This window comes from Nansenia antarctica (genome assembly GCF_963989245.1).
Source record: "Nansenia antarctica genome assembly, chromosome: 18".
Classification (NCBI taxonomy): domain Eukaryota; kingdom Metazoa; phylum Chordata; class Actinopteri; order Argentiniformes; family Microstomatidae; genus Nansenia; species Nansenia antarctica.
The window spans coordinates 14,758,964-14,774,805 of NC_137691.1; the positions used below are offsets into that span (position 1 = coordinate 14,758,964).

Sequence of the window (15,842 nt, forward strand, 5' to 3'; positions counted from 1 at the left end):
ACACACACACACACACACACACACACACACACACACTCACACTCACACACTCACTAGAGGGGATGAAGAGGTCTGTACAGGGGGGTAGGGGGGATGAAGAGGTCTGTACAGGGGGGTAGAGGGGATAAAGAGGTCTGTACAGGGGGGTAGAGGGGATGAAGAGGTCTGTACAGGGGGGTAGAGGGGATGGAGAGGTCTGTACAGGGGGGGTAGAGGGGATGGAGAGGTCTGTACAGGGGGGTAGGGGGGATGAGGAGGTATGTAGAGGTGGGTAGGGGGGATGAAGAGGTCTGTAGAGGTGGGTAGGGGGGATGAAGAGGTCTGTAGAGGTGGGTAGGGGGGATGAAGAGGTCTGTACAGGGGGGTAGAGGGGATGAAGAGGTCTGTACAGGGGGGTAGAGGGGATGAAGAGGTCTGTACAGGGGGGTAGAGGGGATGGAGAGGTCTGTACAGGGGGGTAGGGGGGATGAGGAGGTATGTACAGGGGGGTAGAGGGGATGAAGAGGTCTGTACAGGGGGGTAGAGGGGATGAAGAGGTCTGTACAGGGGGGGTAGAGGGGATGGAGAGGTCTGTACAGGGGGGTAGGGGGGATGAGGAGGTATGTACAGGGGGGTAGAGGGGATGAAGAGGTCTGTACAGGGGGGTAGGGGGGATGAGGAGGTATGTACAGGGGGGTAGAGGGGATGAAGAGGTCTGTACAGGGGGGTAGGGGGGATGAGGAGGTATGTACAGGGGGGTAGAGGGGATGGAGAGGTCTGTACAGGGGGTAGAGGGGATGGAGAGGTCTGTAGAGGTGGGTAGAGGAGATGTAGAGGTGGGTAGAGGTGATGAAGAGGTCTGTAGAGGTGGGTAGAGGGGATGAAGAGGTCTGTACAGGGGGGTAGAGGGGATGAAGAGGTCTGTAGAGGTGGGTAGAGGGGATGAAGAGGTCTGTACAGGGGGGTAGAGGGGATGGCGAGGTCTGTACAGGGGGGTAGAGCTATTCTCATGCTAAAATCGACTGTAAATCCAGATTTTAAAGTTGATATTCTTCCCCGTGGAGCATGCCCCCATAACCTGTGCCCCACCCAAAATGTTTAGCACCAGCCGCCACTGTGTGCTGGTGACCATGAGTATGGGAGATGCGAAGAGAATGCCAAACTAAAGTGTTGTAACTGCGGGGGGGAACATAGCTCTGCTTACGGGGGTTGTGAGGTCAGTAAGAAAGCAGCGGAAGTACAGCGTGTAAAAGTTTCTCATGGGATCACATACTGTATGCTGAAGCAGCTAAAAGAGTGATGAAGCCAGGTGGATTCACCGCTAGTGCTGAGATCGTCAGGGCAGAACAAGGAGAGGAGAGCAGCATAACTAAATCATGTGAGGGATGTAGTAAAGTAAAGGAAGATACATTGGTGGTGGGGAAACATGATTTTGTACTCTTTATGGTTGATGTAATTAATTGTTCCTCACAAGCGAACAGTAAGACAGAGAAGATAAAAATAATAGTGAAAGCAGCGAAGAGATATCTGGGAATAAAGGGTCTGGAATGTGATGGAGTTGAGAAGATTCTAAAACTAAATGCACAACTACACTCATCACCTGGTGATGCTGGTCCTTCATAATGTGCTTAAGTATATTACAGTGGAATGCAAGAAGTCTCATTGCTAATGGACAGGAATTTAAAAAAATTGTTGTAGACTTACAAAAGAAACCTAATGTAATATGTATACAGGAAACATGGTTGAGACCGCAATGGGATTTTGTAATACAGGGTTATGTAGGTATTCGGAATGATAGGAAGAATGGGAATGGTGGTGGTGTGGCTACATTTGTTAAAAATGGGACAATATTTAAAGTAATTAACTTGGGGAAAGAACATGAGTCAATAGTGGTGAAAATGTGGACAGGGAAAGATGAGTTTGTAATAGTGAACTATTATAATCCATGTAAAAGATTATGTCATGACACATTAGATATGGTGGGTGCACAAGCACAGGGTAAAGTGATATGGTGTGGGGACTTTAATGCACACAGTGCATTGTGGGGGGGTGAAAGAACAGATGCAAATGGTTTAATTATAGAGGAATTTATAGAGGATAAGGGATTGGTGTGTATGAATGATGGGAGAGGTACTAGATATAATAGTGCTCAAAATAAGGAGAGTGCAATAGATTTAACACTGGCTTCAATGGGAATAGCAGGTATCACAAATTGGGAAGTGTTAAGGGAGTCTACAGTGGGGAGTGATCATTACCCTATAAGTATTATGCTTGGAGTAGAAGTAAATCAAGAAGAGGACATTAAGATACCGAGATGGAAGTTGGATAAAGCTGACTGGGAGAACTTTCAGCAAATTAGTTGGGTCAAGGTTGAACCGTTACTTAGAGAGGAAATATTAGATGTGGATGAGTTTAATGAGAAGTTGGTGTCAGCCATTATAGAGTCAGTACAGGAAACAATACCGATGAGTAAAGGGTGTAAAGATAGGAAGAATGTACCTTGGTGGGATAAAGAGTGTTGGCAAGCAGTTAAGCATAGGAATAGTTCATTTAGACAGTTGAAAAAACATCATTCTCTGGAATCATTAATTCAATATAAAAGGGCACAAGCAGTAGTTAGGAAAACTATAAAAACAGCTAAACGGACATACTGGAGGAAATATTGTAATACGATAGGAAGGGAGACTAAGCTGTCTGATATATGGGGAATGATCCGAAGAATGAGTGGAATTAAAAGGAATTATGTAATACCAGTGTTGACAGGTAGCAATACATCAGCAGTCAGTAAAAAAGATAAGGCAGAACTTCTGGCAGAAACACTAGTGAAAGTTCACAGTTCAGGTAATTTAACAGTAAATGCTAGACACCGTAGGGATACAATTCTTGCTCAGAATATAGATGTTAATGTAAAGAAGAGTGCAACAAGGGATAGTTTAGATTTACCTTTTACATTGCTTGAATTAAAAAGGGCTGTAAATGTGAGGAGGCAATCATCACCAGGGAAGGATGGTATTTGCTATAGTATGTTAGCTCATATGAAGGATCATGCATTATATGTAGTATTAAAGTTGTTTAATAAAGTGTGGGAATCAGGTAAAATTCCAAACAAATGGAAACACTCAATCATTGTACCTATTTTAAAACCAGGTAAAGACCCATCAGATCCATCAAGCTACAGACCAATAGCACTTACATCACAGTTAGGGAAAACTATGGAGCGAATGATCACAGAAAGGCTAACATACTATTTAGAAAGTAAAGAGTTGTTCTCTCCTTTTCAAAGTGGGTTCCGTAGAGGAAGAAATACTATGGATTCCATTTTACGTCTTGAGTCAGAAATTAGGAAAGCTCAAACTAACAAAGAAATGGTGTTAGCTGTCTTTTTCGATGTTGAGAAAGCTTATGATATGTTGTGGAAGGAAGGATTGCTAATCAAATTAAGTAAACTGGGGGTAGATGGTAGGTTATATAACTGGGTGTTAGATTTTCTTTTTGGCAGGACAATACAGATAAGGGTAGGGACAGAACATTCAAAGGAATACAGGGTTGAGAATGGGACTCCACAGGGGAGTGTTTGTAGTCCAGTATTATTCAATGTCATGATTAATGACATCTTTGAACAAATAGAAAAAGGAATAGGGAAGTCTTTGTATGCAGATGACGGGACCTTGTGGATAAGGGGGCGGAATCTGAGATACATAGAGAAGAAAATGCAGATTGCAATTGAGAAGGTGGAACAATGGGCAAATGAGTGGGCGTTCAAATTATCTATACCTAAAACACAGGTAATAGTTTTTTCTAAACGATCGAGAGAAGTGTCATTGAAATTATATGGGCATACTTTAGAACAGGTTCATGTAATTAGATTCCTTGGTGTTTTATTTGATGAAAAGTTGACCTGGAAACAGCACACGGATAAAGTAAAAGATAAATGTAAAAAGTAGGGCTGGGTTCAAAAAATCGATTTCCCGATTCTGAATCGATCTTCATTAAATGAGCGATTTATCGATTCATAAATCCCGAGATCGATTTTTTTTTTTTTTTTTTTTCTCTCAGCTTCAACCCGCAACGAGATCTCGTGGCCAGATCTCGCGCTACAAGAATGTATCTCACGCAACGTGAGGTCTCAACACTAAAATCTAAAAACATGGCGATGGCAGGGACACTCAAGTCACCACCAGGCTTAAAGTCAGATGTCTGGGTGCATTTTGGATTTAAAAAATGTGACGATAGAGATGAGCTGGACAAAAGCAAAGTCATATGTAAATAAAAAGTACATTCATGTAACTGCTTTGGAGTCAATTCATTGATATGTTTAACAATGCTACATGTTATAGGGTTCCTTGAACCATTTATAGCATTAGTTCGGAGAATCTCTTTCATATTCAAGCAAAAAATGTATATTGTAACTAGATCGAATCGGAATCGAATCGAATCGAATCGAATCGTGAATCGAATCGAATCCGGAGCTGTGAATCGGAATCGAATCGTTTTGGGAAATCAGTGGCGATACCCAGCCCTAGTAAAAAGGTCAATAACCTGTTAAGATGCCTGTCAGGGAGAGATTGGGGAGCAAGCAGAGCAGCATTGTTTAATGTGTATCAGGCTTTGATGAGGGCTTCTCTAGATTATGGATGTTTAGGATACATGTCAGCAGCAGTAAGCCATCTTAAAAAGTTGGATGTGCAACAATCACAAGGACTTAGAATATGTAGTGGAGCTTTTAAAACATCCCCAGTAGCAGCAATACAAGTTGAAGTTGGGGAACAGCCACTGTGGATACGCAGAATTAAACTATTGTTAGCTTACTGGGTTAATCTCCAAGGTCAGAATAGTTCACATCCAACTAGGTCTATTGTACAAGATTGTTGGGAGCATAATAAGACTCATTATATGAGTTTTGGATGGATAGGGAATACAATAGCAAAAAGGTACGATTTAGATAAATTACGGTATAGTCCAGTAATCCCGCACTCAATTATTCCACCCTGGTTATATGTGAATCCATTAGTAGATTTAGATATACAGCAAGAACTACGAAAGAAGTCCAAACATGCACATCCTGGGAATGTGGTACAAAACTATATTGGTCAGCACTATACAGGCAAGTTCTTAATTTTTACAGATGGCTCAAAAGACCCAGAGACAGGACGTACAGGAGCTGCAGTATTCTTCCCACAGTATAAAACAGGAATTAAAAAAAGAACCACTGATCATTTATCAGTGTACACAGTGGAGCTCCTAGCAATATTGACAGCATTAGAATGGTTGGTAGAGAATAGGGTTAGTAATGCACTCATTGCCTCTGACAGTTGGGCAGCACTGTCAAGTATCAGATCGTTGAAATCATGCAGACAGGATATTGTTTTCAAGATCCATCATTTAATTTATGTAATATATAGTATGGATATCACTGTTTGCTTTGTTTGGGTTCCTGCTCATGTAGGGGTAGAAGGAAATGAAGATGCGGATATATTAGCTAAGCAGTCATTTAAATCAGAATCAATAGAAATGGATATTCCACTTAGTAAAGCTGAGGTAAAATCAATCATTAAAAAACACATGCAGGAACTATGGCAAGAAAACTGGAACAGAAATGAAACAGGAAGGCATTTGTTTAACATTCAAAAGAAAGTCGGAATAGGAAGTAGGATGGGCAGGAACCGGAAAGAAGAGACAGTGATATCCCGGCTCAGGGTAGGTCATACTGGGTTGAATGACACACTTTACAGAATAGGAAAACACCCAAACGGCACTTGTGCACACTGCAATAACCCGGAATCTGTTCAGCATGTGCTGCTGGAATGTGGAAAATATGAAGAACAGAGAAAGCTCCTGAAAGCAGCAATTCAGAAAGTTAAGTTAAGGTTTACTGTAGGGAACTTACTTGGAAACACAGATAAAGTAAATAACCAGGTAATTAAATATCTGAAAGAAACAGGATTGATAGGTAGGATTTAACCCTACCCCTCCCCACCATTTTGTTTATTTCTTTCATTTACATTTTTCCCCCTACCCCTCCCCACCATTTTGTTTATTTATTTCATTTACAATTTTCCACCTGTCAAGCTAACGTTCCACACAGTCCGGTAGGGGGTGGTAATGCGCCACACAGTCCAGTAGGTGGCGGTAATGCACCTTAAGCTGGTTGCCAACCGCCAATCAAATAAAAAGAAGAAGAAGAAGATGTTGCCAAATAAACAGGACTGGCAAACACTTCACTTTGCATAACTGGATTCATATGGTAAACCCACGTTGATTTAACATGAATTCCTTTTTATTACAACTCTGAAATAAGTATTGCATTGCTATAAGCCACCTTCTACGAGAGACGTGATTGCCTTGTTGTATTGAGCTCTCGCGACAATCATTGAACCGCACACCTAGCCTGCTCGCCATCTGGCTACCTAACCAAGTAGTTCTTATATCAGTCAGATAGCAGAATTGAATTGGACATGACATGAGGTGTTCACAGTTTACGAATAGTGTGGAAACGTATAATTGAGCGATCATCATTACCCCTGTCTGTTTTATCATAGCCTGCATTCCTTGCTTCTCTGAACCCTCCTGTCATCGCTCTCTCTCTCTCCATCTCCTCTTTCTCCACTCCACCCTCCTCTCACCACCTCTCCTCTCTTATTTCAGACTTGGTTGAGGAGGGTGATAGGATGGACTTGAGTGTTCAGAGACAGATCTGTCAAGCAGTACTGTTCTTTTTTTCCCACCATATTTTTTTGTGCCTTATACATTTTACAGGAGTTGTATATTTGCACTGAATTGATCTTCTTTTAAGTAATTCAGGCTAATTAGTACTTACTTAAATTCCACTCCACCCTCCTCTCACCACCTCTCCTCTCTTATTTCAGACTTGGTTGAGGGTGATAGGATGGACTTCACTGAGTGGTACACAGACACCGTTTCCAGCGTTGCTGCGGCAGTGCGCACAGGTGACCGGGGCCTGGTGCGTTCTCTGATCCAGAGGGGCCTCAGCGTGGACATTAGAGACATCCGTGGCTGGAACGCGCTCCACGAAGCTGCGGCGCTCGGTGCAACGTCGTGTGTACGTGTGCTCCTCAGGGCTGCAGGTGAGAAATGAGTGGGAGAGCTTTGCGATGATGGCTGTCTGCATGCTTGGTGTTACAATTGAATATTTACATTGTCACTTTAGCCATTTATGCTCTGGTGAAATAGAGAGGATGAAGGGGACGGTGCCAAATTAGGTAGTTGAAACATGCCACGATATTTACTCCCCCTCTCAATCTTCCCTATTGTTGTGACTGTAGACCTTGTGCACTCTCACCTAAGATTCCCTCTCTCCGTTGACTCTGAGCAGCAGGTTCCTCCCGCGGTCATTGTGACTATGTTGCCTCTGTAACACACGAGGGTGAGTCTGCTCTGTACCTGGCCTCACAACATGGACACCTAGGAGTGGTCAGACTCCTCCTCAGAGCAGGTGCCAACCTCAACCAGCCAACCACTGACCTGTCCTGTCCTCTCTACACAGGTAACACACACACACACACACACACACACACACACACACACACACACACACACACACACACCCTATGAGGCTTGATTACTCAATGTCATTGTGTATATTTGTGAATAGCTATAGATGGTGGGCATAAGGAGGTTGTACAGTTGCTGGTCAGGAAGGGGGCAGAGGTCAATGGAACACACTGCTTCAAGATGGACCTGCTTTCACCAAGCTGCCTACAAGGTACACACACACACACACACACACACACACACACACACACTCACACATACATACATACACACACACACACACACACACACACACACACACACACACACACAGAAATTCACTCCCACTCTCTCCTCAGGGTTACAGGGAGATTGTGTGTATCCTGGCGGGCAAGTGTATTCTTGAAGTGTATGACGACGACTACAAGATCACACCCTTGTTTGTAGCTGCACAGTACGGACAGCAGGAATGCCTGCAAATCCTCATTGATGTAGGTACACCGCTCTGCATCTGTATGCTTTTTGTAAATGGCTGCTTGTGTGTGATGGCTTACTGGTGGAGTTGTTTATATTTTTCATGTGCATAATCATTACAGTTGTTTACACGACAAAAAAGATGAAAGATAAGCATCCAATGCTATGTATGTATATATATATATATATATATATATATATATATATATATATATAAATATTATGGGAGCCAATATACTGCCTATGAATACTGTGATATATTGCATATTAATATATATCTTGGTTGTAGGTGCGAATGTTAATGCCCAGGCATTGGACTTGGCTACGCCCTTGATGGTAGCCTCTCAAGGAGGGCATGAGGGTTGTGTGGATGTTCTCCTCACCCACGGTGCTGACGCAAACCTAGCCTGCCATGGCGCATGGCCACAGCTCCCCATCCACGCCGCAGCGCAGTTCGGACACATCAGGTATGCAAACATGCATTTGAAACATATTTTCTCCTGCTCAAAGAAACATGGCATCTTCTCACGTGTGTGTGTGTGTGTGTGTGTGTGTGTGTGTGTGTGTGTGGTGTGGGTGGGTGGGTCGATGGGTGTTTTTGTCTTTGTCCTTGCAGTATCCTAGCCAAGCTTATTACTGTGACGGATCGTGCATGTGACCGTGGAGTGGCTTCAGTGAGTCAGTTGTACTTGGCTGTGGAGAATGGACATAGCCACGCTGTGGAGCTGCTGCTGAGAGAGGGCTTCAGCCCAGACGGCCAGAACTCTAACTCCCGCTTTGGCTCGGAGTCACCCCTATCCTGCGCCCTCGGACGCAGAGATAACTGGTATACACACACACACACACACACACACACACACACTATGAGTGACATGGATTGATTACTCACACACACACTTCCCTTGCACTCCACCAGTCTTACCTTTACCCTCATCTCTCTCTCTCTCTCTCTCTCTCTGTGTCTCTCTCTCTCTCTGTGTCTCTCTCTCTCTCTCTCTCTCTCTCTCTCTCTCTCTCTCTGTGTGTCTCTCTCTCTCTGTGTCTCTCTCTCTCTGTCTCAGTGAATCTGTCCGGTTGTTGTTAGCTGCGGGGGCAAGTTTAAATCAGGAGGTATGGATATATGCCATTTGCACCCACAAACCCGAGCAGCTGCAGCAAATAATCCAGCAAAGGAGTATCTCCAGACCAGAGCAGTTGAGTAAGAGCATCAACATATCCGGACCAGAGGAGAAGAGCAGAAGCATGTTCACGCCAGAGGAGTTGAGTAAACTGTTGTATGTGGCGCTGAACGCAGGCTTACAGACGGCTCTCTACTGGCTTCCCGCTCTATTGCAGGCAGGACTGGAGCCCTCCCTTTTCCTGCAGCCCATCATGTAAGACACACACACACACACACACACACACACACACATACACACACACACACACACACACACACACACACACATACACACACACACACACACATACACACACACACACACACAAACTCTTATAAGCTAATGTCAATATGTTTACACGAAATGCTCAGCTGAAACACTATCACGTTGACCACAGTCAAGTTATCGAGTGCTCAGATCAGCTGCTTTGTTTGTTTTCATATTGGGGAAAACACTCGACTGGTGTTTTTCACAGCCTTGATTCTTCCTGAAATGTTGAACATGGAAAGCATAGAAGCGTTTGCACTGTTGTCTTAGAACATAGTGTGTGCTTCACTGCCTTCACAAGTGTCTTAAAAGTTAAACCTTCACTGCCTTCACATGTGTCTCATTAAGCATCAGAATAAACTAATAATAATCTGCAAAGAGGTGTGGACTTGTATGGCACAGGTGGTGGTGCACTGAGGGTTCCAGCCCTGTTTAACTGTTCACCACCTCTATCCAATGTAGGCTACGCTTCCTGCTGATGCCTATTACCTTTACCCACTGAGGAGGATGTAATGTTGATATGACAACTGTGCTTTCACTTTACTTTACTGCCTGGCTGCTATTGCAGAACTCAGGGAGACTCATTGGAAAACAGCGGCGCAAAGAAACTCGAGTGAAAAGGATGGGAGAGTCAGCAGTCAACAAGGACGACAGCACAGTCACAAGGACCACTGAGGTAGGCCTAAAAACGTAGGCTCATAGTCATTTATATTGCTTACAGTCATTGATATTATCCATATTATAGGAGTCAATGATTACCTTTATCGGTATGGTTCCCCCCAGACACAGGTTAAACCTAGTGCTGGACTAAATCATCTTATCTTTCAATATAACTTTTTTAGTCTAGGATTAGGCTTATTCTGTGTCTGCGGAAACGGGCCTATAATCTATATGTCTAACACTTTTTAATCTCTTTTGTTCATCAAGTATGTCGGGTCCTTTCCCGTGGACGACTGCTGTTTGGACGATCAGATGCAGCAGCTGCACACACAGCTCAAGTCTCTCAAAGTAGGTGCAAGGAGGGGCGCTTAGGTGGCGTAGCGGGTTAAGCGTTGACCATGTAACCGCAGGGTCCCCGGATCGATTCTGGCCGGGGACATATCCTGCATGTCATCCCTCCTCTCTCTCACCCATCCTTCCTGTCTAAATCTCTACTATATCTGTCAATAAAAATGAAAAATATGAGTGGGACTGCCCCACTCAGAAAAAAAAAAAAAAAAAAAGTAGGCGCAAGGATACGGCAGATGAAACCGAGGCAGTGCGTTAAAAAAACACGAGGTTTCCTCTTCACTCAATTTCATGCGCCTGGGTTTGAGAGTGAAGTAGCAGCAGCATGGCTTTGCCTGTTCAGCTAGTACATTAAAACAAGTCCTGACTGCTCATGCCACTTACAGATGCTTAAAGGAAATTGGGCCCCCAGGCGTGAAGCGTAACGCCTCCCTTTCGCTCTTTGTCTTTTGCGACAGTAGCAAACATGCAAGAGGAGGAGGTCTGTGTCCCTGAAGTTCTCAATCAAAGGGGTGAAAATGTATGATGAAGATGAGACGGTAAGAATGGAAACTTCCTAGTGAGTATAAAGTGCAACGTACACGTGTCATTGTAGTTAGTATGAGGAACTGGTGTCTTCTTTCCAGGAACAAAGGTGGTGCACACATTCTGGTCCTGAGGGACACTCAGGAAAACTTTTATTGATGCTATTGTATATACAGCTATTGTTGATTGTCGACTGTTTATCCTGCTTATTCTTTTATTGATCTTGTTGTTTTATTGATTTTGTTGTTTATAGTTGCGCTTTGAGTTGCATTCATGTACGAAAGGCGCTATATAAATAAAGTTTGACTTACTTACTTACTTATATCCTGCTTATGCTATTATTGATTTTGTATTTCTGCTGCCATACCAATGTCTAATGAACCTGAACCCAAGAATTGTACTCTTCGTACCCGTACATTGATGTAATAAAAGCGATTCGGATTCGGACATTTCCCAATGGGATAATAAAATGGACTCAACTCGTCCTTTTCCCTGTGGAGTACAGTACAGTACCATTCAATTGACTGATTGGTCCTGTTCTCCGGTCCTGTTTCTCTCCCTTGTCTGCAGACCCTCCTCATGGCCCACGCCCTGCGCCGCGTCTCCCTGTCCACCGCCCGTCCGTCTGACGCCCAGTTCGCCTTCGTCTCCCACAACCCAGGCAGCCCTGACGCCCAGCTCTACTGCCACCTCTTCAAGGCTAGGCATGCCAGAGCGGTATGAACACACACACACACACACACACACATGCCCGCACTCACCTGTGGATGGTCTGTAATGTATGGCTGTTCTGTGCCTCAGCCCCTTTGACTAATGTGTAACATGTCCAAAAGTACATTTTCAATTGTAGCTTCATTGTCTTGCAAGATGATTACCAATTCAATCTTTAGTCTTTACGCGTAATTTAACAGACACTCTTATCCAGAGAAACAACTCAGTGGCCTTGCGGTTAGAGTGTCCGTCCTGAGATTGGGAGGTTTGAGTCACACCAAAGACTATACAAATGGTACCCGATGCCTCCCTGCTTGGCACTTAGCATTAAGGGTTGGATTGGGGGTAAGACCCTGCAACATACCAGTGTCATGTCCAGGGGGTGTACTTCAAGCCGCCTCACGCTACGGAAACAGGAGATAGGTTCCTGCTCCGATGGGCCATTAGGCTCAAACCATCGGTTCTCAAGGCTACGTACTTTACTTTCCAGTGTGTCCAGAGTGACTTACAATAATTACATTTGTCCTAAAGTGACAGAATGTTACGATCACAATCACCGTGAGTAAGTCTTTCTTTAAGAATAAGTGCCACAAGCCGTCATGGTGCTAGAGAAAAGAAAGAAAACAAATGATTCTAAACTACACAGACATTAAAAATAAAAAGTGTGAAGGAAGGGGGGCAGTGCTGGTGCCAGTGCCAGTGTGTTGAAGTGTTGTACTGTAGCTTTAGCTGGTCTTAATGGTGTCTCTGTGGGTTGGGATCTCTCCTAGGCCCAGTTCCTGAACCTGTTGCTGTGCAGGTGTTTCCAGCTCTCCTACCTAGAGAAGCACCCAGAGGAGGCTCAGGAGGAGAGTGCTGGAGCCCTCCCCCGCCGCGCCCCCTCCCTCCTCAACCACGGCTTCCCTCTCAGCGTCAGCGCCCTCGTGTCCTTCAGAAGGGCCCCGACACAGGGCTTACTACCAGGGGAGAAGGTATGGACCCTGGACACCCACCTGACTCTTGTCACGTCTGCGTGCTTGGTATGGTCTTGGCAGTGTATTAACCGAGTGGTCACTGAGTTAGCCATTTAGCAGACGCTTTTAATCCTAAGGGATTTACAATTACAGATTACAGAGGACATTCCCCCTGGAGTAACTGAAGGCTAAGTGCCTTACTCAAGGGCACACTAGTGGTGGTGTTTTTCAGGCGGGATTTGAACTCACAACCTTTCCGATCACTAGTCTGACTCACTATCCACTACTAGACCACCACTACCCCTACTAGACCACCCTACCCTCTGAGTCACTGGGTGGATGTAATTGGATCCACTGGATGGCTCTCCACTATTGATTTGGTTGTTTGGAAATGATCACTCTGCGGCTGATTGGTGTATTTAGGGACAAAAAAATAAACCAGTACTGACCAACGTACTGCTGTGTCATTACAACTAGCTGATAGGCCTATCACAGAACAATAGGAGGTCGAGCCAGCGTCTAATGATTGCAAGGTCGACAAATCTGCGGTTCGAACCCCGGCTGGCCACATGTCGAGGTGTCCTTGGGCTGATGATTGCAAGGTCGACAAATCTGCGGTTCGAACCCCGGCTGGCCACATGTCGAGGTGTCCTTGTCCTTCACTGAACCCCAAATTGCTCCCAATGAGCGGCGCCGGCGCCTTCCATGGTAGCTTGCCGCCATTTGGTGTGTGAATGTGTGTGTGAATGAGTGAATGTGTGAACGAGAGGCCATTGTAAAGCACTTTGGAATAAGGCGCTATATAAGTGCAGTCCGTTTAAAAGTAGACCCACAACAACAGATGTTGTTGGCATGTTGTTAGATAGATTTGTTGATTAGATATCTTTCTTTTACTCTAGGTCTTCCCCCCCCCGCCCCCCGAGCGGGAACCGAAGAGCGGCCAAGAGGAGGTCTTCACACCCTCCTCCTCCTCCCCCTCCCTGGTGCGCAAGAAAGCCATCCGCAATAAATGCATCCGCTCCGGGGCGTATCGCTCCTTCACGTACACCCCCATCAAACAACGGCGTGTTCAGGATCAGCTGAGCTCCCCTTCTCCACCAGGTGGGCTAAGTGTGCACAGAGCACTCTCAAGAGTCAAACAGTTGATGAGGTAAAGCATAACCCTCTGTGTCGTGTGATGGGGGGAGGAGGGGGGGGGGGGGGCGCGCCCCTCACTCACCGTCTGTCGTGGTGTTCAGTCTGTGTTATCCGTTCACCGTCGTTGTCGACGAGGTGATGGGCACTTATTTTGTCACAGTGGGGGTTCCGATATTGTGGTGATGTTGAAAGCTTTTCACCGTTACCATACAGTACCAGTCAAAAAGTTTGGACTCACTTTCATATCCAAACTTTTGACTGGGTGCTGTAACCCGGTCACATGTTTAACGACACACGGTTTTGAGCATGAACATACTTTTGACTCTTTTATAAACTGTTTTTTATCACTCTTGTATATCCTTGTTCATCTCAACTCTTGTACATTTTATGCATTTGATCCACTGTGACTCTCCACTTGAGGTTGACTTCCACTTGGAGATCATCCAAAACAAACAATCCCTCTTGAAATATAATACCATCCCCCGAGGGACTTCTTTGGAATGTTGTGGTCTTCAAAATCCCAGAAAACCCGAATTCTAAGGAAATCTCCCTTGTGTGTGAAACAGCAAAGGGGCGGGACAAAACGCCGGTGCGGAGAACCCGGGCCCCGAGCCTGGCAGAGACGGAAGAAGCCCTGGCGCAGGCGGTGTGGTGCTGGGCTGGCATCGCCACGTGAGTGCCACCCTCTCTGGTGTTTACACGTACACTGCGTGACGTTAAAATTATAAGGTTCTATCTCCATTTTTGGTCCAAATTTTTTTTTTTTACATAATCTGATCCATTAGGTGTTTATTAATGCCTGTGTGGTGTTATTTTTAAAATGTTGACATTTTTGAGTTAGTAATTAATAAAACACAAAGGTTCTCACAAAACATAATGGAATGTAAAAACTTTGACGCTCAATATCTCTGAACTGCCCTAAACGGAGATAGAACCTTATAATTCTAAGCTCACGACTGTACACTGAACCCAGACCACGGCTGTGTTCGGATCATCTAGAATCCTTCCTTTGCTCACAAGCAAAAGTCTAAAAGGTTGCATTTTTTTCTATACAATCCGAACACAGCCCAGGTCCTTTATGTTCTTGCTTGATGAGAACTCATTTGATTCACTTCATTGCTGAGCATAGTCTATATATATATATATAGCGCAAGGATCCTCACTCCTGGTCCTGGAGAGCTGCGGTACTGCAGGCATTTGTCCCAGCTCAGCGGTGGTTCTGAAGATCAGTTGATTAGTTAAATCTGGTGTGATGGATCGCACTAGGCTGGGACAAACTTTGACCCACCGCTCCCCACCTCTCCAGGACCGGGGGTTGAGTATCGCTGGTCTAGCTGCCACTAGACTTCAAGCCTTCGCCCTTGTCTTGTGTAGGGGGTGGCTGTGGTGCAGGAGGTAGAGCCGGCATCTAATGATCGCAAGGTAGATCGGCTGACCACATGTCGAGGTGTCCTTAGGCAAGACATTGAACCCCAAATTGCTTCCAATGAGCGGGCCGGCACCTTGCATGGTAGCTTGCCGCCATGTGTGTGTGAATAGGTGAATGAGAGGCCATTGTAAAGCGCTTTGGAATAAGGCGCTATATATAAGTCAGTCCGTTTACCATTTTATCCTGGCGTTGCAGTGACAGCAGCTCATCCCTGCTGGCCGAGGACGTCCTGGGCTCGTACCTCCTGTGTTCCCACCCTAAGAGACCCAGCTGTGGCTCCCTCATCATCCGCCTCTCCTCAGGCCTGGTCACCTACCTCGTCGACAACACAACCAGCGGCAAATACGTCCTGGAGGTGAAGACACAACGATAGTTGAAAACATGTCTCTTTCTCCCGTGACAACTGAAATGGTTTTCATTCACAACTGTGTGCTTCTAACTGAGCTTTTTGTTGTTGTGCTTTTCTGTGCATGATTTGGAATGTTTTCTTCTGTCCTAGAACTGCCATATGGAGTTCAGCAGCATCACGTCCCTGATCGAGCACTACACAGAGGCCAAGGCGGAGCTGGAGTGCAAGCTGAGCTGCGCCAGGGTGAACCACTGCTACGAGTGGGACGAGAACGCCAGCAAGGCGCAGCAGACTTCAGGCCGCAAAAGAAGCGCTAGAAAAGGTACCCAGAGGAAGCAGTGGGTTTAAACATCATCTCT

General features: G+C 45.2%; 1 protein-coding gene across 1 annotated transcript; it reads left to right on the forward strand.

Annotated features, from left to right (window-relative positions):
* Window positions 1-9,993: 9,993 nt before the first annotated feature.
* On the forward strand, window positions 9,994-15,831 carry LOC308172991 (SH2 domain-containing protein 5-like; the record flags this gene model as incomplete). Its single annotated transcript, XM_080547952.1, has 9 exons — window positions 9,994-10,047; window positions 10,299-10,379; window positions 10,844-10,918; window positions 11,475-11,621; window positions 12,386-12,586; window positions 13,474-13,669; window positions 14,272-14,377; window positions 15,330-15,489; window positions 15,634-15,831. 9 exons carry the CDS (start codon window positions 9,994-9,996, stop codon window positions 15,829-15,831), a joined length of 1,218 nt encoding a protein of 405 aa, XP_080404078.1.
* Between the last annotated feature and the right edge of the window lie 11 nt (window positions 15,832-15,842).